This window comes from Drosophila biarmipes, chromosome 2L (assembly GCF_025231255.1).
Source record: "Drosophila biarmipes strain raj3 chromosome 2L, RU_DBia_V1.1, whole genome shotgun sequence".
NCBI classification, from domain to species: Eukaryota; Metazoa; Arthropoda; class Insecta; order Diptera; family Drosophilidae; genus Drosophila; species Drosophila biarmipes.
The window spans coordinates 16,857,924-16,882,676 of record NC_066612.1 but is presented as its reverse complement, the minus strand read 5'-3'; the positions used below and the strand labels follow the sequence as shown (position 1 = coordinate 16,882,676).

The 24,753-nt window shown below is 43.7% G+C and overlaps 1 protein-coding gene across 3 annotated transcripts in view; it reads left to right on the top strand.

Annotated features, from left to right (window-relative positions):
• LOC108033673 (dual 3',5'-cyclic-AMP and -GMP phosphodiesterase 11) overlaps window positions 1–24,651 on the top strand; it is a 43,310-nt gene extending 18,659 nt beyond the window's left edge. Inside the window, exons 1-17 of one of the 3 annotated variants that reach the window (XM_044094327.2) lie at window positions 8,545–8,964; window positions 11,898–12,351; window positions 13,995–14,141; window positions 14,598–15,030; window positions 15,548–15,687; window positions 16,735–16,885; window positions 18,242–18,397; window positions 18,736–19,257; window positions 19,835–20,011; window positions 21,040–21,126; window positions 21,181–21,348; window positions 21,411–21,520; window positions 21,579–21,767; window positions 21,829–22,045; window positions 22,104–22,187; window positions 22,247–22,477; window positions 22,552–22,713. In XM_044094327.2, the coding sequence (XP_043950262.1) occupies window positions 8,787–8,964; window positions 11,898–12,351; window positions 13,995–14,141; window positions 14,598–15,030; window positions 15,548–15,687; window positions 16,735–16,885; window positions 18,242–18,397; window positions 18,736–19,257; window positions 19,835–20,011; window positions 21,040–21,126; window positions 21,181–21,348; window positions 21,411–21,520; window positions 21,579–21,767; window positions 21,829–22,045; window positions 22,104–22,187; window positions 22,247–22,477; window positions 22,552–22,566 (3,459 nt within the window). In that variant the 5' untranslated portion in view covers window positions 8,545–8,786 and the 3' untranslated portion in view covers window positions 22,567–22,713. Of the gene's footprint in view, window positions 1–8,544; window positions 8,965–11,897; window positions 12,352–13,994; window positions 14,142–14,597; window positions 15,031–15,547; window positions 15,688–16,734; window positions 16,886–18,241; window positions 18,398–18,735; window positions 19,258–19,834; window positions 20,012–21,039; window positions 21,127–21,180; window positions 21,349–21,410; window positions 21,521–21,578; window positions 21,768–21,828; window positions 22,046–22,103; window positions 22,188–22,246 lie in introns of those variants that run through there. The other 2 variants (XM_017108118.3, XM_044094325.2) reach the window with 2 other exon arrangements.
• Window positions 24,652–24,753: the final 102 nt, after the last annotated feature.

Genomic DNA, 24,753 nt, shown 5'->3' with positions numbered 1-24,753 from the left:
AAGGCAAATGCATTTGAGGCGGGGCCAAGAGCCACAGCTGAAATACGAGAAAGGAAGTGGAGATTATAAACACCATGGCTTGGTATACTCTTCTTAAGTTGGAGAAATTCGATTTCTTTCTATTTAGGATAAGATTTGGAAATGATATGTAAGATATATGTACAAATGGAACAAGATACAATTAAAGCAGCGATCGGCAGCTTGCCTGTGCAGTTATATTTCACAAATAAAAGACAAAGTGTCATCGTATAAACTAATTTAAAAAATTCTAACAGATATACACTTTGTGCTTACCATATATGAAAAGTTTTCTATCTCTATCTCTAGGTGATATATTTTGAGTATGTTGATCTAAGCAAATTTGGCTTGTGAGCCAACCATCGTTTGATAAACTGCCAAGTTGAATTATTAATTTATAAATTTTTGGTCTGAAAATCAAATTCTAATGAATAGTGGCAAGAGGGCAACCTTTCTTGAAATGTTTTGAATCTTTGCAGCATTTTGTTTTAAAATTAAATTTTAGGTTAACCATGTGTGAAGGTTTTCTATCGTTCCCTAACCATATGAACTGAACTGTTGATCTTAGGAAGACTTGGCACGTCAGTCCTTATAAATTCTGGTTCAAGAAAGGCTTTGATCAGATTTTTGTATGTTTAGCTCCTCTTTTTGCCAAGTTCCCAATACCTTGCGGCAGGGCATGGCGACGGCTCCTCGCTGGCGACTCGCTCGGAGGCGGGCCGGGCAGGCGGGACGGGACCAGGTCCAACAGTCAGTCACAGAAATTGCTTTGGCTGGCGTCACACTGTTGTTGCTGGCCGGCAATTATAAGTGCAACAACAATGGCTGGCTACAAAACATATTATTTTCTTGTTATTGTCTTATTGCGGCACTGGCAGCACTGAAACTTAACTGAAACCCAACCGAGCGCCGAATGAATGAACGACTGAGCGAGCGAGTGAATGAATGAGTATTTGAAAAAGTGCAGGGAAATGACACGATAATCAAACAGCAACTCCTGATAGTCTTCGACTTTTGCCAGCACTCTTTGCCCGGGGCGTCAGTTTTACGTTTAGTTTCTTTTCGCCTTTCCCTGGATGTGTTATTTTGTTTCGTCTTTCTCCGTTTCTGTCCCATTGACGCGCGAGGGGTTCATTGACTGTTTTGTTGACTTTTATGGTCGGATTGCTGGAAAATCTAATGTATGTGCATGGAATCAACTCGCACTTAGTGGAGGCGAAAGCAGCAGCCCCAGCTGCCGGGGGTTAATGGTGCCGGTGGGGTTAATGCTGCCGCTGTCGTCGGTTGTCGCTAGCAGGTCTTGAAAACGAAGGTCTTTTAACAATGTTGCTGCTGTCCTCCTATATCATTGTCACACGTTCAATCGTTCCTAATTTATTGGTTCCAATTTCGATGTCTTTTCTTATTATAAAGATCATATTGCTGGAGGTACCTCCCATATACTCCTACTAATATTAAACATTTTTGGAGGTGAGAGAGATATTTCCCTTTACATAAGAAAAAATATATTTTTTCCTAGAATGGCCTCATTAACTCCATAGACTAGTCCTTTTTTTCTTACAATTAAAGTTCCTTGAATTTTGTTAAGCCCTTGATGAGTTGTACCTGACTCTCTAGAATGGCCTAGAATGGCCTAGAATGGCCTAGAATGGCCTCATTAACTCCATAGACTAGTCCTTTTTTTCTTACAATTAAATTTCCTTGAATTTTGTTAAGCCCTTGATGAGTTGTACCTGACTCTCTATTTTCGCTAGAAATTTTGTTTTCACCTCCTAAAAGGATTAAATTCCAAGCAAACTACGCGATATAGTGAGTTCCGAGAATCCAATAGAGCTCAAATAGAGCCCTCGAAAAAGATAAACCATTCATATTATGACAAAAAAGGTAGATTCAAATTGGATTTACCTTTGTGTACACATTGCAGCAGCAAGTGTAATTGGTATTGTTCCTGCTGCGGTTGAAACAACCAGTGCTGTTTTTGCAGCTGCACTGTGTTGATTTGCATATGTGGTTGCTGATATTTGGCCAAGCTTTGTGTTTCTAGGCCAATATTTTCGTTGTCAAGGTGCCATGGCTGATGCAGATTCTGCTGTTGCAACTGTTTAAACTGTGCGGCTTCCTGCTGCAGCTGAAGTCACGTTTAATTGCTGGCCAAAAGTGGGGCCAAAGACAGCTCTAAGTCTTCTCAGCCAGCCGGGCCACTGAAGCCTTCTTCAGGTGCACCCTCTTGCTGCCACTTTTGACGCAGACAGGCATGTGTGCTTGTGCTTTTGCCGCACGGTATGCAACGTTTGCTGGCTGCTGGCCCAAAGTGCAGGAGGCAGGCTTCAGAAGGCAGCAGGCCAGAAGACCCCCAGCAGCAGCGGCCTTCGCCACTCTGTCTTCTGGCCTTGACTGGCAGCACAAAACTATTTTGTCTTAATTAGAGCTGCCGACGCTTCGACTTTTCCCCTTGACGTCATGCAAATGCAAGAGCAGCAGCAACAGCCAGATTTCCCTGTGGTCAACCTTTGTTGTTTCGGCTAATTTTAGCCCACAAGCAAAAGCATTGAACTCGCTTTGTTTTGGCGAAGGAATCGCAAGATGGTAAATTTCCACACCGAAAATAGAGTGTTTGCCCAGCTCTAGCAAATTGCCTGAGTTGACCGTCTCCAAAAAAAGAAGTCCGCCCACAGGAAACGACCATCAGACCATCAGATCTTTCTGTCCGTTTTATTTTCGTCGAGCAGGGTAGGTGAGTTTTCGCCCCATTCATAATTTTCCTAGCAACGGGCATATCTAATAAACTTTATTTTCTACTCTTTTATTGTCAGGTAATTTAATTAATTGTTCAGTTGAAATTGTGCAAATATTTTCTTATTGAGTGCGTGGCTGGAAACAGGCCAAATGATATGGGAACTTTCAAGTGGTTGCCAGTCAGAGATAATGACAGGGTGCCATAAGGAAGCGCTGTGAAGATTATGAGGGCGGCCATGGGGGGCCAAATAAATGTTATATAGATACATTCATGTCTCTGGCACTTGAAGTGCGGTCTCTTCATGAAGACTGCTGTGTGAGCTTGGAAAAATTATTTAATTTTCTATTCTTTTATGTTTAAAAAAACACAATTTCATCAAAAGAACATTCTCATTTCAAGAAGAACTTAAATCCCCGCTCCCAATGCAGCCGAGGTGTATCCCAAAATCCCCCACTCTCCATTCCTACTCGCCATTTGGCTGCTTGGCAGATGAAAATAGTTTAATCAAAATCTCAAATGGAGCATTTAAATTCTTGGCAAAGCTTTGACTTCCTGCACAAGCTCCATTCCCCTCACGACCTTTCTTGCCACCCGGCCCCGCCTTTTCGATAGACAAACAAACAAACTAATTTCGCCCCGCTTAGTCATGCTGCACCATGTTGGCCACTGGACATGGCTCTGGGAATTCGGCAGTGGGTTTTGGGATCGGGAGCGGGCTTGGGAGTGGGAGTGGGAGTGGGAGGGGAGTCTCCTAACCGAACATTCCGGCGACAAGCGCAATCAGCGCAATAACACTGGGGCACAAGCAGAAGAACAAGGCAGTCACTGGCAGCCTCCGAATGGGTGACCTTCATTGAGGGCTGCACAGAGAGAAATGAGGGTGGCTTTTGAACAGACATTTTATGAGAAAACCTATCTTTCTTTTGACGTATTTGCCACAAGACATTTAATTGTTCTAAAATAATTTTATTAAAATATAATTTCTACTAAGCAACATGTCTACCTCAATCAAAGGTATTATTTCAAGAACCACAAGTGAATGACCACCAATTTAGTAGGTATTTTCTCGCAGTGTAGCGCCAACTTGGGGGCTGAGTCTGTGTGCGGCCGCTTGGATAGTCAGGGCACGTTTGTCATTGGTAATTTCGAGCATGTCATAATGATAACTCAAACAAACGGGGGAACATATGGGCAGGAGTCGGAGATGCAAAGAGGCCAATGTTTGTTTATAATTTATTTTTAGGCCAAAAGTCCTGACCTCTTCCTGCGCCTGTCGAGCGACCTCAGCTATTAAGCTGAGACCTGTGCAAATATTTGGCCAGCGGCTCACGTAGTTCACTTCGTGTAATTGATAAAGGCGAAAAGCATGAGTACAAAAGGGGCGTCTTTCTGCGAAGCAATTCCTGGGGCTGTGGACGGAAAATGAAATTAAATTCCTGGAAAAGTATCTTTGAAGTGGTTCCGTTCGGCCAACAAATTGTCATGCAGCATTCAGCCATGTATTTTTATTAAAAACTGTTACATAATCCGCTCCAGTTCTTGGCCAGAAGGAAAAGGAGTGTAATAAGTTAGCCGCAAAAAACGAGATTTATGAGGAGAACTCAGTGGCGGCGCCTCTTGCTCGCGCATACAATTTCAATATTTCTTCATCAGGCCAAGAAAGTAGGGGAGGAAAGGCGTCAGGGGCTTCCCTCAGCCAGGGGAAGTAAATTGAAAATCTTGCTCAAGTAGCTGACAGCATTTTGTAACTGGCTTCTTCCTTTCTTATTTTTTTTGTCTGGGATGCGTTCAAATTGGAAATGCGATACGCAGCGAAAAAATGAAGCTCGGGGAGTTGGCCTGACGCAGGAGAATAGAAAGTTGCTCATACGCCGCGTGGTCGGCTGGTCTTTAATGTTTCGCTCAGCCATTAAAAGCGAGTGGGAAATAAATAACACTTGCATTCGCGTCATAAAAGCTGGCTTTAATTAAAGTCATTCGTTCGAACAACACGCCATTAGCCAGACTCTCCTGCGTTTCTTCCATAAGGATGGGTACTATTTGATGGCTCAGAAAATTTGGTTTTAAACCCGAGATTCCTGCAGTGCGAACGAGGGTAATTATTGCCTGGCTATAGTAAAATATAGAAAAACTAAATCTAATTGTTTATTCAAAAGTTTTTGAGCATGTACAGACCTCGAATCATTGCTATTTTAAGTGTCAGCATTAATATGGAAACATTTCCCAGTTGTTCGTAATTTAAGTGGTCTCCGTTAAATATGTTTTTAACCATTTTAATGCTCTTTTCGTGTATGCTAACTATTTTATTTGCCTGCTGCGTAGTAGTGGGTCCCACCAGTTGTATAATCGCCCCTCAGAGCTTCGCCTTTTGCCGCCAGACAAATGAGAACCGTTTATGGCTGCCATTTGGATAACTTTTTCCTCTCTGTGACCTTGGGGCCATGCATGAATACGCGTAGTTACAATATGCATGCGTTCGTATATAAATAAACTGTGTATATTAAAATATTGACTGCCAATAATAAAAGTGAGCAATACGGCACATATGCGGCTTGTACGTACTTTATATCTTTCGGACACATAACTGCCGTCTGTTTTTGAATTTCTCTGACATTTAATAAGGTTTTATTCATTGAAAATTCGGTATTCCTGGCTTTTAATCTTAGTCATTTTTGTTATATCTGCTAGTTCCCTCTTTTTTGATAACTTATCAAACATGTGTGAAACTTGAGCTCATCAAGTGCGTGGGGGTGGTGCTCTCCTCCCTGTCCCCCCTTTTCACCCCTTTTAACTCTCTTTGCCTTTTCGATGTTTACCAAGCTGATAATATAATTGAACACACGAGCCACATGTGATAATGAGATTTATTTATTTATTCAATTTAAATTGGCAGCTCTCTCCCGGCTCGCTCTCTGGCGCTTTGTTTTTCGTGTTATGTGGGACAAGTAACATAATTCGCAGGCAAATGCTAAAAAGAATAATATTGTGGCATTCCCTCGGCAGCTCTTTATCCGAGTCTTCGGTCAGCAACAGGTTATTGATCCAGGCCGGCAATTCGAGCGTTCCAGAATGCAAATAGCATTTCGATTCGTCCTTTTTTGCCTGTTTCCTTCACTAATCGCCGTTTGCTGGCTCATGACGCGCCAACGCCGCCGCCTAATGACACTTTTTCCCGCCTTGACCCGCCTCCTCCGGCTTTTCCGCTCCTCGGTGGCTTACGCCATCTTGCCCCCGCTTGTTTGCACTGCCACAAATACCCATGAAACTGGGCACAGATACTCAGATACACGGATACCCGGCGACGGGCGCACAGACACCGATACCGCGCAGATATATATAGTATACATGGCTTTGTTATCTGTTATCTGGCCCGCCTTTTGTGCCACTATCAACGGTGTCAGCCAAATGCAGACCAAACCGAATTGAGTTTCGCAGAAGGGGTGCACTTGGAAAAACGTAATGGAGCCAGTGGGTAGATAAAAAAGAGCAAAACCTATAAAGCAGATTGCATATACCATAAAACATTTTATAAGAAAATGTTACAAAAGTTAATGGTTAAAAACATTCATTTTCCTTTGAAAGATCACTGAATTTTTCGCTCTGTATGGCGTGCGCCACTAATGAACGTCGTTAGCTTATCCAGACTGACCCCCACAGTGCCCCCGGCCCTCGTCAGAATACCTACCTCCTACCTGCCTTACCTATGCCATTGACATAATGTAAGCCACCGAGGTCTGTCTGTGCGAGAGTACTTTTTGTTTCCCATTTGTTCCCCGGCTCTCGTTGGCATAAAAATAGTTTTTGTCATTTTTTTCGGTCCACCTCCTTTGGCTACCAGTTGCTAGGTGTGCAAAGATAGAAATGCAAAAAGGATGGCGAAAAGAAAAGCGAAGCCACCACGGTGCGTATGCTTGATGGCCAGACAACGTTGCGTATGAGTAATGGGGCATATCAGGTTGAGCAGCGCTTTGTGAGCCACAAAGAATTTAATAGGAACCGAGTTGAGCAATACTTACAGTGAATTGTTTATTAGGAATCCCACACGTATGATTGATTTGTTCAGTTTTGTGGTTGACATAGGCTCCACTTTATTTGTTGAGCGGAGAATGACATTTTTTCAAACGCTGTTTGGGGTTGCTATAATATTTCACATTTTTTATTGAGCTTAGAAAATGTTTCCCCCAGTATATGTTAATATCCTGCAGGCTAAGCTAGCAAAGTCAACGGTTTCAAACACCCAACTGCAACTTTTCCCGTCAGCAGCTCAAACTCATTGTCTATTCAAAATTGCGAACAAAAGCAGAAATATACATAGTTTCAGTTGCAAGTTGTGCTATCCCTTCACACTTCACAGCTGCCAAGCGCAGCACGATGAATTCCCATTGTTGCAGAACGGAAATTAAATCATTAAATCATTGTCAACTATCGCTGGCCCCTGTCGAGCAACAGCTGTCAAATGAAAAGCGGACGAGGACGAGGGCTGCGCGAGCGATTGAAACCAAATCGGTGAAGATCTGCTCATGGCAAGTTGCACTCACCAAGTTCAATACCGAAATTGCCAAACTTGCACCAGGTTTGGCGTGGGAGCAGGATGTGCGGCAGGAGCTGTGAAATTGTGAAAGCCGGATGAAAAGTGAATGAAAAGTGGGATGCTAGAGAGCAGGCTGTTGGTGGATTGGTTGCCAAAAACAAACGAAACTCAATGGGCAGCCCAATTGAGTCGAATTGTGGGAACGTGTTTCCCTAGGACTGCCGCTTGTCATAGGGTGTATAAGCTATGAGAAGGAGTCTGTGAAAAATGTTTAAGAAAGTCCTTTAGTCAATTTTTTCCCTAACATTACTTTGTAAATGTTTGTAAGAGTTTTAAATGTTTAGCACCAACCACAAATTGCCAATTGTCAAGTTTTTCCCTAACATTACATTGTAAATGTTTGTAAGAGTTTTAAATGTTTAGCACCAACCACAAATTGCCTTTTAATGAATAACACTTTTCCATTTAATTCGCACTTTTTGCACGAACCCCTTCAATCTGCATTCAAATATTTGTTATTAAGAGTGCAGCTTTCACAAACAGGTTCAGGGAGAATACAAACATCTACTAGCAAATTAAATGGAAATCCAGAGTGCTTTTTTCAATTACTTAATAAATACCTATTCGCAATTAAAATCTGCTTGACCGCAGGCCGCAACAATCCTTTCAGAGCATTCCCGTCCATTTATCCCTTTCAGACCCACTCTCGTCGCACTTTCCTGCCATTGTTTGCCATTGGCTTTTGGGTATTGGCATTGTTGACGTTCCAGCGATGTTTATTTTACTTAACTGACATTTTACTATGGCCTACGTGTCTTGGGCCGCGCCGTCTGTCCCGCCGCCGCTCGAATTTCCCGCGACATTCGGGGGTCTTGTTTGTTCATCAATTGGCGGGCTGTCTGTGGGTCCCGTCCCCCACGATAACCCCATTGGCGACCCCAAAAGCGTTAATTGAATTGCCTCTCTCGACACATGGAAAAAGCGGCGGCGTAAGGCTTTAAAAACTGCCAGGAAAATGGGATAAACTGGCGTTGTTAGGTGGAAACTCTCGAGTTACTCTGCGAAATAGTTGGGCGAAAAACTTTTAGTCTGCAAAGTTTCTAAACGCTGAGCACGTGAACTCTGGGTCATGCATAAACATATTTATTTATTCAAAACGAAACTCCAACAGGTCTTGAGGAAACTTTTAAACTCTCGCCAACTGAATAATTGACAAAGTAAACAAGTTATTATGAAAGTGAAACAGAGTGTAAGTCGAAACAAAAGCGAACGCAACCAAGGTGTGCAAATTAATCGAAAATTCGAGCACTTCAATTGGCTGACAACATCCTGCGGCCATTTGGCGGCAGTAAAATCAACAAAATTGATTCCACAAGTTCAAATACCACAGCGACAGCAGCCAAAAGATACAATTTACGATACGCGGCTGAGTTGCTCAAGTTCGACAAAATTCAATTCATTAAAACGGAGGGTTTAACATTCGCATTGCTGGCGGGCCCCATGGGCCAAGCGGCAAGTATGTGTCGATTTCGTGGTTGTCGCTACAAAAACAAAAACAAAAGCAGCAAGCAACATCAGCAGCAGCAACAACAAGAGCAGCAACAGCAGCAGCAACAGCAAACACCGACCCACAGTCCTCAGATACAGCATCATTCTGAAGTAATCCCAGCTACAACAGGTGAGAAAGTGGCAAAGAGGAAAAGTTTTGGTCATGTCTCGAATTTGCATAAATATTTTGTCACACGAACTTCGGGACAAACAACACAGGAAAACACCAAGGGGCCGAGGGAACGGAAAGAACAACAGTGCATGAAATCATACTGCTCCTACAGAAGCTCTTCTCCTTTTCCCACAACCCACAACCCACTTCCGCTTTTCCGCTCTTCCGTTTTTCCGCCTTTCAGCTACCCAACATCGATCCGAATGGCAGCAAAAAATTGTTCTCTTTTGCACATTTGCCAACTTTCAATTTGCATTTGGCTGCACTCAAGAGCAACAATGCCATTTACACACTGGTCCATATATGCTTGCAACCGGGTATTTGCAGATATATGGGGTATTGCATGGGGAATCATACTCTTTGTACAGCAGTATTATCTATTATATCACACATCTTTGGCAAAACAAGATGTTATTAGGTAATTTCAGCAGAAGAAATCAATCAACTACCTTTAATATTTTAGTTAGATGAAATGAAATATTTTATAAGATAATTCTAAGAAAAGAAAATAATCTTTTCTACTCTTTACAATATTTAAATTAAATGGAATACTTTACTAAACACTTAAAATTGTGTTATCAGGCTTATCCGAACCTTTTTCTTGGAATAAATCAGGCAATTTAGTTTTAAAGCTAGCCCCAACAACTTGTCAGATATACCTTTAAAACTCGTCTCAACTTACTCCCTTTATCAGTATCAATGTAAATCACATTAATGTCATCCCCGAAGAGTATTAAGTTTGTTATCACATCCCGGACAACCCTTGATCCTTGCTTTTTCCTGCTAAAAGTAAAATTCCATTACAAATGTTGTGTAAAAATTTGCCATTCGCCTGACACAGCCACACACCCCGGGGCCAAGGGGCCAAGGAAAGGGATTCGGGGCCAAAGTTGGTTGAGGGGCCATATGAATGTCTTACATAAAGCTGACGCATCAAACCGCAGCAAAGTGTTGGCGGCAGCAATGAAAATAGGAAACTGGCAGGAGTGGGAGCTGGTGGGTGGTAGGTGGCACAAACACCTCCCACCCGACTATGTCAAGTTGTCATTTGACTTCGAGTGCAGGAAATGGCAGGAAAGCAAAGGAATTCGGGGCGATGGGGGTGGGGGTGGGTGGAAAAGTGCCTGCGCTCTGGGCCAAATGTTTTGCAGCAGCTTAAGCATGTTGCATGTTGAATGTTGGATGTGTGTGCAAGGCAAATGCAGCTTAAAAGATTAAATTCCCTGCCCCCAAAGGGGGTGCCGTACATGGGTGGCATGTGTGCGCTGCTCAGTGAGGCAGTCTTCTAGTCCTTTCACATAAATTCCCCAGTGCAACACTAAGTAGCCGACTTTCAACTTATTGGCAAGCTAAAAAGCGAAAGACCAACGAAAAGTATCTAGAACCCAGAAAAGCGAGGGAGAGCGAAACCCTCCAGATGCTTAGCATCGAAATTTATGTCTGCACAGGGAAATTCTGGGGTACAAATCATGGGGGAAAGCCGAAATAAATACTTAAGTGAATATTAAATGGCAACGCCGAAGTGCCCGCAAGTAAAGTATGATCCGATAAATTCCAATTTAATTCTGCCTGCTATAAATTCCAATAAATAATGGAAAATGATTCAAGAAAATGTGGAATGATGCATGTAAATAGTATAGAATAAATATAAACACAGCATATTTCTCTAACTACTCTGGCCAAAAATAGACTTCTCCTAACGTATTAAGGCAAACCAAATATCCTTGGCTCTCATTGTATAGCAGCTTAGCCCGAGAGTCAAATTGTCAAGCGACAGGAACAAGTCGTTTGTTTGTTGCCTTTGTGTGAGTCCAAAAGCAGCACATAAATCATATTTTCTATAGAATAAATAAGTCAGACACACAAACAGGGAAGGGGAAAATATAGGGAAGGATAAAAGAAAGGAGTCCTGCCTCGCATCCTTGAGACATTCATCAGTGGGTTACTCGTTGTCGTATTTCTATCTATTTTTAGCACTTAATCAGGCCCTCAATGCTGCCATTACCGACGCCAGACACTCCCTCACATACACACAAGGAGTCAATATTTCAAGGAAATTGCCAATATTTCCGGTTAATGTTAACTGAAACACTTTGGGGGCCTCAACTGTCACTGTTATTTATGGCGTTACGTATACGCCGCGTTTGCCATGTGCTGTGTGTAGCACACACTGTGTGCGAGAGTCGGAGTGGATCCCTTAAAAGTCGCTGCTCGACACTTAATTGTTCAGAGCGGGACAGAGACGGCATCAAATTGATGAGCTGAAAAAGCAATTGAACAAATTTATGTGAATCTCACTCACAAGCAAATTGCTGAAATTGAAAAGAAAGCACCGGAAAAGCTGCGAAAAGAAAGCCATGGATGGAGGGGCGTGGAGGGGGCGTGTCGTGGTCACGTGCCAAGTGTGACTTCCCCAAAGAATATGACCCATTTGCAATGCAAATGCTGCGTCAAGCGAGAAGGAGATGGCAGAAAGATCATAAAGCTGTCAGCACATGCAGCGGAAAAATTACGTACAGTGCAAAAGTGCACCTTAAGTATTGCAAAATTATTAAAAATAAAAAGTATTTTATAACAATTTAATTTAATTCTTTTAAGACTTTACAAAAATTAAGATATACCTTAATAGCTACCTTTTCATTTTTATTGATACCTTAAAGTTATTTTAAATCTAAAGATTTTCACAGAAAACGAAGCCTTACAACCCAAAAAGCGAGCCATTTAACAATAAATTTCTCAGAATAATTACCCAATTCGTCCTTGAAGTACATCCCCTCTTATTTATTCACGGTGTATGGCTGTCAAATATGTGGGCAGTAAAAATCCAAAATTTAAACTGCTCTCAAAGCGAATTAAGTATTCATTTTTCCATTACTCCTTCCTCGTTGCAGGCCTGCACCTGCGGAGCATCGAAGAGCCAGCGACGACGCCGCTCCAGTTTCCGCCGGCAGGCAGGATGCACGCGGAGCAGGGGGGCACGGGGTACGGCGGCTACGGGTCCAGCGAGCACTCGCTGCTCATCGCCACACGCCACGCCGGTGTCCCCCTGCCCCTCGCCCAGCAGCAGCCACTCCCCGCCCACTATCAGCCGCAGAGCCACTCCGGCCCAGCCCCAGCCTCCTCCTCCGGCACCAACGGATCCTCCTCCTCCGGCGGACCTCCGGCGTCCGCATACCCGCAGCAGCAGCAGCAGCAGTATCAGGTGCACCAGCAGTACCAGTACCAGCACCACTATCACCACCCGGGCAACTCGCCGCAGCACCACAGACCCTACGATCCGGAGCACGCGCGGATGGAGGCCTGGTTGGACGAGAATCAGGAATTTGTACAGGATTATTTTATAAGGTGAGTCGGGGTCTTGTGACCTCCAAAAAACTCTATCCGAGATTATGCCAATAAGTTGGATAGTGTAGATAAAATGAAATATAGTAACCAAGAGGATCCAAAAAGCTAAATATTAACGAAATTATACTTATTTAATGGATTTTTGGACTCAAAACCGCAACGGGATTCCAAATAGTTATTTAATTATTTTTGTATTCTTTTGTAATTTTAAAATATATTAAAAATAGTTATGTTTTCCAATTTTAGTAATATCATCTAACAGGTTTACCACATTCTACTTCGCAGTTAAACTCTTGTTCCAAGCCCAAACCAATTTATTAAATGGATTCTGAATCAAGTAATTCCCCTTTAGATCCCAAAAGTCCACCATCTGCTTGGTAGTCATACAGTTAAAATCCTTTTCCCAGCCCGAACCATCCGTTTCGAATTCCTCCTGAAACATCCCAATTCAGCAATCGATATTTCTTCCATTAGCCCAGACAGACGGAAAACTAACCGAATCCTTGTAGAGACATAAATTGCATCTGCCTACAAGCGTTTTGCGATGAACCCGTGGAGCCAATAATCTGTTTGCCCATCGAACGGATAAATTCTTAAATTTGAAACTGCATTGTCAGTTGACCCTGCCGGCTTGCCAAACAATCGGCCATATTTATGGGCGTTGGTGATGGCGATGGTGATGGTGAGGATTTGGCCATGGGCGGGGACAGCTCGTTTCCGCTATAAACCGGAAATTGCCTTTGCCACAGCAGGACATCTAGGCCAGCCCGGCGGCGAAGCGACAAAGCGGGCTTAGGGACGTCAGTTGTCTATGACACATAATAAAAATCACTAACAACTAAAAGCATAAATTGGGCTTTATTTTCATGGTCGAGCGGAGCAGGCCAACGGCCGTCGTTCCTTCCTCGGCTTTTGGCCTGCGGGGCGGTCATTAAACGGGGCTGAAAAAGGCTTTATTCTGGTGTGTGTGTACTTTGCATAAGGATATGCCGCATGTCCTAAACAGTATTCCCATTCTCCGAAGTCCCTGAAGGGCACTTCCTTTGGCAACCCTATAGACGAAGCTATACGTTGCCTTTAGAGGGCTAAACGGAGGAGAAATTTAACCTTTTGCGAAGCGGTTTTTCTATTTCAAAATGCATTTTTGAGGAAGAGGAACTTTGGTATTTACAAAATTTGTAAACATTTGGATCGCTAAAACCTTTTGTTTGTTTAATTTGAGGCATTTTTGAATTCAAAACCTTGTACATAAATAATTAAATTCAATTGTATTGCTCGAATGTACATTGCTAGAATATTTATTTATTCGGCTTTGTTTTCCAACTTCCCCTCATTCGACTTTCCAAAGAGTTGTGTGCTGTGATTGCCCGATGTTTTGTGTGGTTTGGTGAGGGTTTTATGCCAAAAGCGCGTGCCCCAAGAGGACACATGTTGGTCAGGAGCAGGAGAAGGAGTAGGAGCAGCTGATGCGGGGTTGCCTCGCAGCCTGAATATTTATGAGTTGGCATTTTATTAGACAATTTTATGCGGCCCATGCATATAGAAGGCGGCGATGTGTCGGTCGTCTAGCGGCGATTCATTTGCGATTTTTAATAAGGTTTTAATGCGTTTCTAACTGAATTTTTCTTCGTTATTTCCCGCAGGAAAGCCACACGTCAGACGGTGGATGCCTGGCTGGTCTCACATGCCACCTCGGCGGGAAACGATGTGGTCAGCAGCACCTCGCCCACCCACGCCAATGGACAGACGAGCTCCTCGCGGGGTGGGTCCGGGGCCACCACACCAGTGCGGTAAGTAATTGAATGGGGCTTACTCAAACTAGATAATTAATATAATTATTGCCAGAGATATAATAAAAATTAAATTACTTTCTTAGCTAAAAAAAAGTATGCCATGTTGAGTAGCCAGAAAACCACTAAGGTGGCTAGAACTCACGTTTTAAAATATTTAAAATGATTTAAGTTGTAACTTTTTTTTCTGTATGCTTAAGTAGCACGTAAATATTGAAAAGAACACGTTTCACCTTTATTTACAAGATTTTTAAGTTTTTAACAGGATATCGTGAAAACTTTCATGTAAATATTAAATTAAAATCGTTGACTTTTTGATAATTCACTTTAAGTGCTTTCTTAAACAATTTTATATTTGAAAATAACTATTTCAACATTTGAAAATGTATTTTTAATTTATATAAATTATAAATTATATAATATAATTTATATATAAATTTATGAAATATTTTGCAGAAAAATCTCTGCTCACGAGTTTGAGCGCGGCGGCCTGCTGAAGCCGATTGTCAACACAATCGACGGCACGCCCACGTTCCTGAGCATTGGTCCGCCCCTGGACAATGGCGGCGTGGGCGGCAGCTGCGGCAATCTGCAGAACGTCGGCGGCGTCGTGGCAGGACAGTATCAGTATCACCATCAGCAGCACCACAACCACCCACATCTGCACCACAGCCAGCACAGTCATTACCAGGCGGGCGGGGCCGTTGGCAGCAGCAGTCTGGGCATCTCCAGCGGCGCCGGGGGAGGGGGAGGAGCCCCCGGACTGGGGGGCAGCGGTGGAGCCGGAAATGGGCATCAATATCCGTATTATCATTGCCACCAGCGACCACAGCGGCTGTCGCGCAATGAGCTCAAGCAGCTGGACGAGAAGGAGTTGATTTTCGAACTGGTAAGTGATAAATGAATACTGGCTCAAAAATCCACCTAAAGTATTCAAAACCCTCACAAGATTAACAAGACTTTCTAATGAATGTGAAGTAAAAGTCTGTTAAATATCAATCTCTGTAAATTAAAAGTTTTTGAGCTTTCTTCTGAAGCCCTATGACTTCTTAGTAAACACCACTCAAAAATACTATGACACACCCCTTTATATAAAAAGTAGTAAGTTGCTACTGAGTAAATGAATGAGTAAAATTTCCCTAGAATGCGTAATCATTAGATACCAAATTCATTGTCAGCGCGAATCTCAATAGTTCGTCAATGACTATTTGTTGAGTTCCGCAAACTTGTTTGTTTGTTGGCCCTATTTGGCTTTGTTGTCGGCCCATTGACGTTGTTATCGGCAAACACTCCAAAGACGTCAGTCACAGTCTGCGCTTCCCCTAGCTCTTTCTCTTTCCTTGGAACCGCGTATTTGGGCTTATCAGTCGTGTAACTAATGCGACTTTGTTTATCTCCGCCTCCAGGTAAAGGACATTTGCAACGAGTTGGAGGTGCGAACTTTGTGCCACAAGATACTGCAGAATGTGTCCATTTTGCTGAACGCCGATCGAGGATCTCTGTTCCTGGTGCAAGGACGATGCAACGGACCCGACGGACTCAAAAAGTAAGTGAATAACATCTAGAAGATGGGATAAGTCTAGAAATAGAAACGCCATGGGCTAGCCATTATGGTGAAATTCAATCATAAGTTGTTTAAATTTCGTGATTTGGGGCTCAAAAAGTATCTAAATAACGCTAAAAGATGGTTCATTTGTCGGGACGGAATTGTGCGGGTCTTGTGATGATTTGAACTTCTGGGGTATAGCTTAAGGCTTCAAAATGCTGAATCACATTATCCAGTCATACTTTATAAATAGAACTGCAATGAAGACACGCATCTACCATAACTCACTCATATTCTATTATCCTAGAAGTGGGCTGGGAGCATCGGTTATGGCAATCAGCGAAGTTGCTGCAGTCCTCCTCTTATTCTCAACAATTTGTTGATGACTTCATAGTGCTGCATTTTTGTGGACATTGTGGATAGTGCATCCCGGCAGAAGCAGAAGCAGCTCAGCTTCAACTTTGTCTTGGCAACATTTTTATGGCATTTATTTTTGGCATTTTATGAGTGCATTGCGTGGAAGCTGCGGATCCCCTTGCCCCGAAACTTGCCCCATAAATGCCATAACCCCGGTGGAAACCTGAATTGTGTTCGGCGTGGTGTGGGGTGGGGTCATTGGGGCATGTCAGCCATTTTGTATGCATCGTATGACGCCATTTTGCTGCCAACACTAATTGCCATTGTCTGCACGCGCATTGCCAAATGCATACTGTTGGGTAAAAACTTTTATAAGCCAAAGGAAATGGCAGAGAAAGCCGAAAAAGTAGGCAAGACACGGGGAGCCAAGGGTTTTTAATAAGGGTAAATATGAAAAGCTTAAAAGAAGGAAATGCAGTACATATTGCCTTTTGGTTTATTTTATTCACATACTTTGCCCATTTGGCTCGAAATAATTTTAAGAAAAATACATATTCTTGATTTTAGACATTCAGTATTTTTCCTCAGTGGAGGAGCAAAGGGTTCGCATTGTCTCCGATGACAATGGACGATAACTTCACCCTGCAACACAATTTATAATTTTCAACTTTTGATTCCGTTTCCCCGCAGATGCCTCGTCTCGAAGCTGTTCGACGTGTGCCCCCGGAGCACCGTGGAGGAGATGGAGCAGCAGGACGAAGTGCGGGTGGCCTGGGGCACGGGAATCGCCGGCCATGTGGCCGAGAGCGGGGAGCCCGTCAACATACCAGATGCTTACCAGGTCAGTACCGAGTGCCAGTGCCGAAAAACAAGTACTATCTTGAGGGAAATTTGACAAATTTGAATGCCAACTGGGTCGTAAATCAACCTCAACTGTGAGAGTTGGAGATTATTCATTCGATTGTAAGATTTATGGTGCCAGATAGGAACCCGATGTGTGTGTGTGTGTCTAGATGCTCTTTAAGTTTTCAATATTGCTCACTGAACTCGATGGCAAGCCAGCACTTTTCACATTTCCCAGCTTCCGACTGCCCACTCCCAGTCTTTTCCTATTTTTTCGGCCGTTTTTCTTCGGCCTGTCTGCCAATTGGAGCGTAATTAATCTTACGCCAAGACAAGGCCGTGTTAGGCATGTTATATCACCAAGATATGGAGTCCCCGTGCCTTAGTACACTTTCAGCTTTAAGCTGGTCGGCTGACGATAACAATTGCGGCTCCTTGAAATGTGTTCCCAAGTCGTACTAAGCCAATGAGTGCGGGTAAACTGCCCGCAAATATGTGACGCACAGACAGATCGCTTGTACTTGCGCCCCTCAGGTCTCCTGATTGTTGGCACAATTAATAAAGGCCTAAATTTGACACTTGCGTCGGTACCAGACAGCGCGACCAGCAGACGGAGAATGGAGAATCGGGCCCAAAGTACACCGAAACACACCGACGACTTCTGGTGCGAATGAGGCGCCGCATTGTGGTTATGGACACACCAGCTCCGCTCGAGTGCAGATCTTTCAGTCGATCCCAGTGGACTTTGAGTCGGCTAAATAGCTGGCCAAACAAATGTCAGCCGGCAGCGACAGTCGGAGGCGTCTCTGCGCTGATAACCTCCCAATTTCTGGGGGGAAAGGCAGATAGATCATGGAGAATGTGTGCCAAGCGGGCCTAAAATAGACTGGCCAAAAGGAGAATATTGATAGAGCACATGCTTCTGCTTGGCCATTATTATCAGTGTTTTTTTTAGGGAGAAAAGATAGATAAATATTTGGGAAATATTTCACAAAAGATGTGGGAAGGGAAGTGATGAAGCATATAAATAGTAATTAAATGAGGAATAATTAGTATGATGAATTGAGACAACATGTAGAGAAATGAGAATTTATTTAATTAACAAAAAATGCATTACAATCATTAATCATTAATATTACATTAACCATTTTGATATGGATAAGGTATGGATTGCATGAAAGGATATGAATCAATTTAATTAATCTTACAAAAGCAGGCAAGGAAACACCAAAGGAAGCATTGAAATCATTAATAAAGGCTTACGTACACAGGGATTAGCTTAACAGCGAAACCCATTTAAATGGGAAACTAATTCGAGCCCAAATTAATTTCGTTTCCCCCCATTTCCCCACAGGATGAGCGATTCAATTGTGAAATTGACTCGTTGACCGGCTATCGGACGAAGGCCCTGCTCTGCATGCCCATCAAGGATTCGGCCGGGGATGTGATTGGCGTGGCGCAGGTCATCAACAAAATGAATGGCGAGTGCTTCTCCGAAATCGATGAAAAGGTGAGTGGTCTGAGCGAGAGCAGGGGGAGGTGCGCCAAATGCGGAAGCGGACAAATGGGGCCATGTGGAGATCGCATGACGGGGCAGTCCGATGGTTTCTTTTGTTCCGAATAAAGCCGCATAAGAGCTGCACCCGCCCAGCCTGGCAAATTGCATTCATTATTCAACAAAGGGGGACTTGTTAAGAAAGCTTAGCAGAATGTCAGGCAAAATGCCATAAGGGATTATCCGGTGTGCGCCTGCCACGGGGACTCACTCATACTTTTTATGCCATTTAGCAAGCTCCATTTTTCTGCTGTTCTGAGCCATGTTAATCCCTTGCGGTAATCCCCTTGCAGGTCTTTGCCTCGTATCTGCAGTTCTGCGGCATTGGACTGCGAAATGCACAGCTGTACGAGAAATCTCAACTGGAGATCAAGCGGAACCAAGTGCTCCTGGACCTGGCCCGCATGATCTTCGAGGAGCAGAGCACCATCGAGCACATGGTCTTCCGCATCCTTACCCACATGCAGAGTCTCATCCAGTGCCAGCGGGTGCAGATCCTCCTGGTCCACGAGGCGGACAAGGGCAGCTTTTCGCGGGTCTTCGACTTCGAGGCGAACGACCTGAGCGAGGAGGAGGCCACCTCCCGGACCAGTCCCTACGAGTCCCGGTTTCCCATCAACATAGGGATCACCGGGCATGTGGCCACCACCGGGGAGACCGTGAATGTGCCGAATGCCTACGAGGACGACCGGTTCGACGCCAGTGTGGATGAGAACTCCTGCTTCAAGCACCGTTCTATCCTCTGCATGGCCATCAAGAATTCGCTGGGACAGATCATTGGTGTTATCCAGCTGATCAACAAGTTCAATGAGTTGGTGAGTACCGGGGTCTTTTGGGAAATACAATAAATAATTTATGAGAAAAATAAGATTTTGTATGCCAGTTTAAAAATATTTATGTGCTACTCAGGGAGGAACAACTTATTTTATGATTTTTTTTAAAGGTTAATGAAAGTTTTAGATTATTAAATACTAAAGCAACCCAATTAAACAGGTTTTTTTTAATTAAATAGCATTTTTGCGATATCCATACTTCAAGACAAAGTGCACTTGATTCTTTTGTAATATTTTTGAGAGCATTTCAACTGAGTTAGGGACGTCAGATTTACCTCTGTGAGGGAAATATTGGACCTTTACTTTCGAATCAATTAAAACTGTAAGCTATTCAATATATTTATCTATACTTAGTCATCTTCGAGTTCTTAAAACTGTTGAAATATATTGTGACATATCTTTAGCCCTTAAACTATTTAAAACTTGTGTAGTTTATCTTTATTTACTTCCAGCTATCTTTAACCCCTTACGATTCTTAAAATATATTTAGTAACAAATGTACAAAATTACCCTAATATACTAAGCCATTATTTTAATCCGCTCTTACCTGCTCCCCTAGGACTTCACCAAGAACGACGAGAACTTCGTGGAGGCGTTCGCCATCTTCTGCGGCATGGGCATCCACAACACGCATATGTACGAGAAGGCCATCGTGGCGATGGCCAAGCAGAGCGTCACCCTGGAGGTGCTCAGTTACCACGCATCGGCCACCATGGACGAGGCTCATCGGCTGCGGGTGAGTGCCACTGCCATCCGCTCCGTTCTAGAACGCTCGTTTTCTGGCATTCCGTTCCGGATTAAATTGCCCTCCCGGGTGCCGTTGAACGGAGGCCAGTGAAATGCTTAATTTTATTTGCACTCACTTAATTTGCCAGAGGCCAAGAGGTCGTCCACTAGTTTGCTCTCTTAATTTTTACGCAGGGCCATAAATTAATGTGTCCTGCCGGAGACCCACTTTGGGTGCTTCCCTGTTGCATTGTCTGACTTCTGTGTTAGCTTCACGGTTTTTATTCCTTTATTATTTCTGTGCGACTGAAACAGCAGCAACAAGCTGTCCCCCAGCCACCCAGCGGCCCATCCGCCCAGCTCCCCATCCTCGCCAGAAAAAGCTCCAACGTGTTGACAGTTGTAATTAGTTTGTTCGCACAAGTATGACAAAAAGAAACTTTTCTACTGAATCGTGCGACTCCACGTCGCTAGCTCCTCATCGCCGGACACTCTCTGTAATTATGCTGGGAAAATTATGACCGCCTGTCGAGTTGCCTGCCAGACAAAGATGCTGGGTTATTAATTTTAATTAAAATTATGCCATACTAGGCTCTATTCTCACAGCGAACGCAGGCGGAGAGACGATTATGGCATCAAGCTGGGAAAACCCTTTTTTCCGGTCCACAGTGGCCCCGGGCGGAGTTTTCCTTCGCACCCTCTAGTGGGTGCCTTGGCGGAAAAATGCCAGAAATTTTGATAAACTTCTCGGCTTTGGTGGCTAATATAGCACCATTTACATTTGCCGACAGCGAACAGATGAAGGTCCGGCGGGGAGATTTTCGTAATTTATTTCTTTTCTCGGTGCTGACTTGGGCTCGAACACGTGCTGCCTTTTTTAAGGTGTTGAAAATATGTGGCTCTTGTTCAAAGTTTAAGAAACTTGGAGATACAGTGGGTACTTATAAAATTAGACACTTTTATTGGTGCTTAGATTTAGAGAATTTTGTTTATGAAATGCAATACTGTGCTATATTTGAAACAATTTCTTATTTATAGCGCCTGCGGGTACCCTCAGCTGTACATTTCCGACTACACGACTTTAAGTTCGATGACATACACTTTGAAGATGATGATACATTGAAGGTAAGCTTGTGATGCAATACATAAATTTTAAAATACTAAAAATACATTTTTTAGGCTTGCCTTCGCATGTTTTTGGATCTCGATTTTGTGGAACGTTTTCATATCGACTACGAAGTGCTGTGCCGTTGGCTGTTGAGCGTCAAGAAGAACTATCGCAATGTTACCTATCACAATTGGCGGCATGCCTTTAATGTGGCCCAAATGATGTTTGCCATCCTAACTGTAAGTAAAAAACCTCAATTTATATACACAGTATCTAAAATGTTAAGTTATATTTATTTTAGACCACACAGTGGTGGAAGATCTTTGGCGAAATCGAGTGCTTAGCGCTCATTATTGGCTGCCTTTGTCATGATCTCGATCATCGAGGGACTAACAACTCCTTCCAAATTAAGTGAGTTCAAACACTTTACCAAAAGAATAAAATAACTAAATAAAACATTCATTTTTAGAGCCTCGTCGCCCTTGGCGCAGCTGTACTCCACTTCCACCATGGAGCACCACCACTTTGATCAGTGTCTGATGATCTTGAACAGTCCTGGAAATCAAATCCTGGCTAATCTGACCTCTGACGACTACTGTCGGGTCATAAGGGTGTTGGAAGATGCTATCTTGTCCACTGATTTGGCAGTGTATTTCAAGTGAGTTTTGGTGAATTTACTATTAATGGGATATTCCATAATTAATCGAATTATCTAACAGGAAACGCGGTCCTTTCTTGGAGAGTGTGGACCAGCCGGTGAGCCATTGGGTGGCCGAGGAGCCGCGTGCACTTTTGCGTGCCATGAGCATGACTGTCTGTGATTTGTCGGCCATCACGAAGCCGTGGGAGATCGAGAAGCGTGTGGCCGATTTGGTGAGCTCTGAGTTCTTTGAGCAGGGCGACATGGAAAAGCAGGAGCTGAACATCACTCCTATTGTAAGTTTGGCAACATTACAAAAAATGTTCAAATTTAATGATTAAATTGCCTCTTTAGGACATCATGAACCGCGAGAAGGAGGATGAGCTGCCCATGATGCAAGTCAACTTTATAGACTCCATTTGCTTGCCAATCTATGAGGTTTGTGTTGGATACTTTCTTGTGTATGATTGTATAATAATTTCTGGTTTGCTACCCAGGCCTTCGCCACCCTGTCCGACAAGCTGGAGCCTCTTGTCGAGGGCGTGCGCGACAATCGCAGCCATTGGATCGATCTGGCAGAAGTTGTGAAAACCAAAACTAGTCAGGATCAGGAGCCAGGGGAGGAGCAGCAGAAAAATGTGATATCGAACGGGGACTGCAAGGCAATGAGTGATGATGATGTGGCTGCGCCGGAAACGGAAGTGCCAGTGGCAGCGGAGCAAACAAGCGTAAATGGCGCAAACGTTGCCAGTACCAACAGCACCACTAATCAGAACATTGCCGTCGCTTCTCATCCCACCAGCACCCAGCCCAGTGATGATGATGATGCGGATGTGAAGCCTGACGGGCGGGCCGCCGAGGAGAATGGTCTCGATGCCGAAGTGGAGGAGGCCTCGCACAGCTCCTGCAGCTCCTCGACCGCCTCCAGTCGCCTGTCCACGCCACCGCCCACCGGCGAGGATGACAGCACGCCAGTTTCGCCCTCCAAAACCCTGCAGGCCCAACTGGTGGCTGCAAATCTGAATGCCCTGCAGAGGCAGCCATCCAACCCGGCGCAATCCCAAAAGCAGCGTTGCAAGAGCTGCGACCACTCCCGCAGCGGGCTGCAGGTTCGCAAGACGAGCTCCCTGCGCGGCGCCCAGGAACTCGAGCTGGATGGCAGGGCGAAGAATGGAAACAACGCTGCTCTCTGCAAGAGCACGCCCGTGATCAACAACCACAGCCATCACCATAGTCATAGCCACAGCCACAACCACAACCATAACCACCACCATCATCATCATCACTCGCATCACAATCATAGCCAGCATGTCGTCGGGATTGGCAGTGCCAGCATCGGTGGCAGTGGCCTCATCAGCCTGGCAACACCGCTGCTGGCGACGGACAGTGATAGGATACCAAAAATCGTGGGCAAACTCGGAAATCTCGATGGCCTGCCCTTTGCCAACGGCATTGGAAGCCCACAAAATGGTCATGGGTTGCCGTTGCCCTTCGGCAGCTACCAGCATAATCTTCACCATCATCATCACCTCCTGGCGCGTCGGCACTCGGAGACTAACAGCAACGGGGCCACCGCCGTGGCGGCTGAAAAGTAAATACATCCCAATCTGGTGTGTTCCTAGATGCTCATGCAGAAACGCATTAGGGATCCAATGCTAAAACTGAAAACTCCTAAAACCTATTTGTGATGTCTGAAATTATGCAAGGCACTTGTATTGGTCTAACTCTTCGAAAGTGTTTTCAAAACGAACCCACTGTAGCGAGAATTCTGGATCACATTAGCATATCTTCAATATGTACATAGTTCTATCCACCAACTCATCTTTATCGCCTCACACAACCACCACCCACTCTCATCTTGTATATAACATCCACTTTGAGCAACAGTATCGCAGTGCAGTAGGAAAGGATAATGAAGGGATAACACATACCATAAGCGAATTGTGGCACAGCAATTTAATAGCCTACAACTAAAACTAAATAGAAAGATTCCTATAAACGTATGTAAATCGTATATATACCTATGTATGTGTACATTTTGATCTGTGTGTTTGTAACTTAAATACTTAGTTCGTATCCTCGGCGTTAGTTAATGATAATGCAAAGAAGTCAAATTCTCTAGATGCTTAAGCACCAACCAACAAAGGAAACAAAAGAATAGTAGTACCAAAAAGGGGCACAGTAGTGGATTCTCCAATTGTCGTTTGCTTGCAAGTAACGCTCATCTTCTAGGGGAAACACAGCCAGGATTGAAGTATTGTAATGTCCCGAAACACATGCATATTCGAGTACGATAACACTGTATAACCGTAAACCGTAAACGTTAGTTGAATTATCTCTATGGGTACCAAAAGTCTAACTTTAGTAGCATTAACCAACCGCTTAGTGATGATGTTAGCTGTCGAGTGACGAAAACCGATCCGATCGCGAGCCTAGATTATAGTGAACACCCCCAAAAGTACACCCGAAGCAAGAAACCAGAAAACAAAACAAACACTAAGCGCTTTGACTTGCCCGTCTCTGCGCTCTTTTCGAATTTAAATAATTGTAATGTTATTCGATAGTAAGAAATGTATTTGTATCTACCTATGTACTCGATGGCCTCAGTGGGCTGGCCTAACACGCAAAACCCAGACCATCCAGGAAGCATCTTGGAGTGTCCTTGTAACTTCACACCAGCACGTCTAACGTTCTCAGTGTGTCACTAGGACCCGATGCTCGTACACATTTACCAGATGCGTCTTAATCCATGTAATCCTTCTTTAGATTAAATTGTACTTTGTGAGTTTTGTTATTTATTGTCGGCATTATAGAGAAACCTATCGAAAATACACAAAATATTTGCTGTAAAGGACCATGTTCAATAAGGCAAAACTAAATAAAGCAACATAATATCTAATAACTTTGTTTTATTTCTGGGATATGTCTAAACCTTTTGAATAGAGTTTTAAATTACTATTTGGGTGATCCTTTCTGGTACCTATCTTTTTTTATAACCTATGTG